This window comes from Myotis brandtii, unplaced genomic scaffold, assembly GCF_000412655.1.
Source record: "Myotis brandtii unplaced genomic scaffold, ASM41265v1 scaffold354, whole genome shotgun sequence".
In the NCBI taxonomy this organism is placed as follows: Eukaryota; Metazoa; Chordata; class Mammalia; order Chiroptera; family Vespertilionidae; genus Myotis; species Myotis brandtii.
Genome location: NW_005363609.1, coordinates 1,727,983 through 1,731,245, shown reverse-complemented (window position 1 = coordinate 1,731,245; position 3,263 = coordinate 1,727,983). Strand labels below are relative to the sequence as shown.

Here is a 3,263-nt window from a genome sequence, read left to right as displayed (position 1 = left end):
GCTGCCGGCTGCCATCTTGGCTGGCAGTTAATTTGCATATCGCCCTGATTAGCCAATGGGAAGGGTAGCGGTGTGACACCAATTTGCATGTTTCTCTTTTATTAGTGTAGATAGATAGTATATGATCAATATTTGTAAATGTTCCATAGAAATGCCTAAAATTTATATTTTTAATTTTTCTATTAAAAAAAACCCTCAACATGCCCAATTCTGAAAAAGATGTCTTAAACTATTCCCTATTTAACTAAATTTTGCTCAGTTTCTATTTGGAATTTTAATAATTTTTGCTTATTCTATAGTTACAAGTGTGGTACACATAGTGTTATTACTGTTTATTTCTTCATAGTTGGCTTTTACAATTTTTTAAATTGTGGTAAAATATACCTAAGATAAGATTTACCATCTTAACCATTTTAAAGTGTACAGTGTAGTACTGCTAAGCACTTCACATAGTTGTACAACTAATCTCTAGAACTCCTTTCATTTGGAAAACTGAAGCTCTATGCCCATTAAACAACAACTCCCCATTTCCCTCTCTTCCCAGTCCCAGGTAAACACCATTCTTCTACTTTATGTCTCTGTGAAATTGACTATTTTAGGTACCTCATTCAGCATGTGGATATCCACTTTTCCCAGCAATATTTGCTGAGACTGTCTTTTCCCCATTGAACGGTTTTGCCACCCTTGCCAAAAATCATATGATCATATATGTGAAGTCATCTTTTTAAGTTAAAAACTTCATAAAAAGTTTGCTTAAAGAGTTTTTGATAACATTTCCCCTCTTCTGATAGTTTCTTTTGATGTAAGAATTTCTATCATTCACACAATATACCAGTGTATACACACACACACACACAGGCAGTCCTCGGGTTACGTCGGACTTGACTTACGTCGTTTCGTGGTTACGTCGCCATCTCCCATTTATAGTATTTATATAAAAAAAAGTTCCATTATTTCGACGTATGTACATATGTGCTTTATGTTTTTTATTATTTATTTACCACAAGTAAAGGTAAGAAATTGTTATCTTTCTTTAAAATTTTTTTTACTGTTTCACTTCATTACTGCTGTGTATGTGCTCCATGTGAGCGACGTAGGTGCTTATGTAGGTGGATTCTGACTTATGTCGAAAATCGAGTTACATAGCGTCATAGGAACGGATCTCCGACGTAACCCGAGGACTGTATGTGTGTGTGTATGTATGATTTTATTCTTTCCATTTAGTGTAAATTCATTTTTTTTGCATTGTTCCCTTTTTTAAAACAAGTGTTTGTTGTTACTTTGGGAATTCTCTGTCACTTTTCCATTTCCATGTAAATGCAGTGTAGCATCTTCAAATCTCTGCTCTCCTACCTCCCTCTTTCACTTATAGGCACCCTTGTGATTACATTTTTACCCAGATAATCCATGATAATTGCCCTATCTCAAGATCATTGACTTAATCATACATGCAAAGTCCTTTTACCATGTCAGGTGACTTGTCTGCAGGTAACAGGGATTAGAAGTGGACAGATTTACAGGGCCATTTTTGTGCCTGCTATGTATGGTAAGTCCAAAGTTAAAACCAGATCTTATTGAAAACTTTCAAGTTTTTCTCTAAATATTGAAATTTTTGTTCTGGTTTCTTTGGGAATGCCTGTCATCCACAGATTTATATTTTCCATTCTCTGTCACTATCATCTTTCTTTTTTTTAAAAAATATATTTTATTGATCTTTTACAGAGATGAAGGGAGAGGGATAGAGAGTTAGAAACATCGATGAGAGAGAAACATCGATCAGCTGCCTCCTGCACACTCCCCACTGGGTATGTGCCCACAACCAAGGTACATGCCCTTGACCAGAATCGAACCTGGGACCCTTAAGTCTGCAGGCCGACGCTCTATCCACTGAGACAAACCAGTTAGGGCTGTCACTATCATCTTACTCTTTAAGTTTATCTCCTCTATTTTTCTGATGCATCATAGGAGAGTATCTCTGAAAGAATATGTTTGTATCACTGATTTTACTTTCTGCATTATCAATTGTTTGTTTTTTTGCTTTTGATGTGCATTTAAAAATGTTATTTTTTGCTTACTTCAAGTCAGTTTCTGTCCCCCCGCAATGATATGAATGTACTTATTTTCAACAAATATTTTTTTCATAAAGCTCCAAGGTAAAAAATTCCTCTGAATTTTGTCAAATGTAGATATGTCAAATGAAGCACTCTCCCTGGTCTTACAGAAATATTCTTATCCTCTAAGTCAGTGGTTCTCAACCTTCCTAATGCCGCGACCCTTTAATACAGTTCTTCATGTTGTGGTGACCCCCAACCACAAAATTAATTTCCTTGCTACTTCATAACTGTAATTTTGTTACTGTTATGAATCGTAATGTAAATATCTGATATGCAGAATGTATTTTCATTGTTACAAATTGAATATAATTAAAGCATAGTGATTAATCACAAAAACAATATGTAATCATATATGTGTTTTCCGATGGTCTTAGGCGACCCCTGTGAAAGGGTCCTTCGACCCCCAAAGGGGTCGCGACCCACAGGTTGAGAACCGCTGTCTTAAAGTGACATTAACACCGTCAGCCTCAAGACGATGTTTAGTAAGTAGCAAAGTGTATGCAGACATTTGCAACAGTTTTAAAGAGAAACAAAGAGCAGTCCTATTAGCGTGGTCCTAACAAGAACAACAAATAGGCATAGGCATTGAACCGTTTATAAAGTGCCGAGTAGTTACTTTGAAAGTAGAGCTCACTTGCAATCTCCAAAAAAATGTCCTGCTATTCCTCCCCATGTGCTTGAAGCGGAACGTGGGCTGGAGTTACTTGGTGTCAATGTGCAGCAACTGCTCTCTGCCGTTTATGATCAGGGACTTCAACTCGCCGTCTTGCTCCACTTCCACCCTTTCTTGGCCGTTCTCGACAATTCTCTTGGTGGTGGTTTTCTTGCCATTAATGATTTCGGTGGAAGTTGACACGGACTTGAAGTTACCCACCCCACCGCCACTACCACAAGACGTGGAGAAGGAAGAGAGGCCCCCATTCCCCAGAGAAGCGAAGGAATGAAATCCTGTATCGAAAGAAGAAAACCCACCAAAGGCTGGGAACTCACTGAAGGTGGGGAAAAGGGGCGAGGACCCTCTGCTCCTGCTTCTCCGACCTCCCAAAATGTGTTCAAACGGGTCTCTGAACAAGTCAAACGAAAATGGGTCCCGGCCGCCAAAAAACTCCCTGAAGACCTCGACCGGGTCGCGGAAGGTAAAGACGCACT

The 3,263-nt window shown here is 38.4% G+C and overlaps 2 protein-coding genes across 4 annotated transcripts in view; one reads left to right on the top strand and one right to left on the bottom strand.

Annotated features, from left to right (window-relative positions):
* The window catches only part of LOC102260925 (UDP-glucuronosyltransferase 1-6), a 41,139-nt gene that overhangs the window by 21,306 nt on the left and 16,570 nt on the right, over positions 1-3,263 (top strand). The gene's annotated exons all lie outside the window — the stretch shown is intronic.
* The window catches only part of LOC106727044 (dnaJ homolog subfamily B member 3-like), a 4,350-nt gene continuing 3,779 nt past the window's right edge, over positions 2,693-3,263 (bottom strand). Inside the window, exon 2 of the mRNA XM_014544144.1 lies at positions 2,693-3,261. Within this exon, the coding sequence (XP_014399630.1) occupies positions 2,815-3,261 (447 nt within the window). The 3' untranslated portion in view covers positions 2,693-2,814. The remainder of the gene's footprint in view (positions 3,262-3,263) is intronic.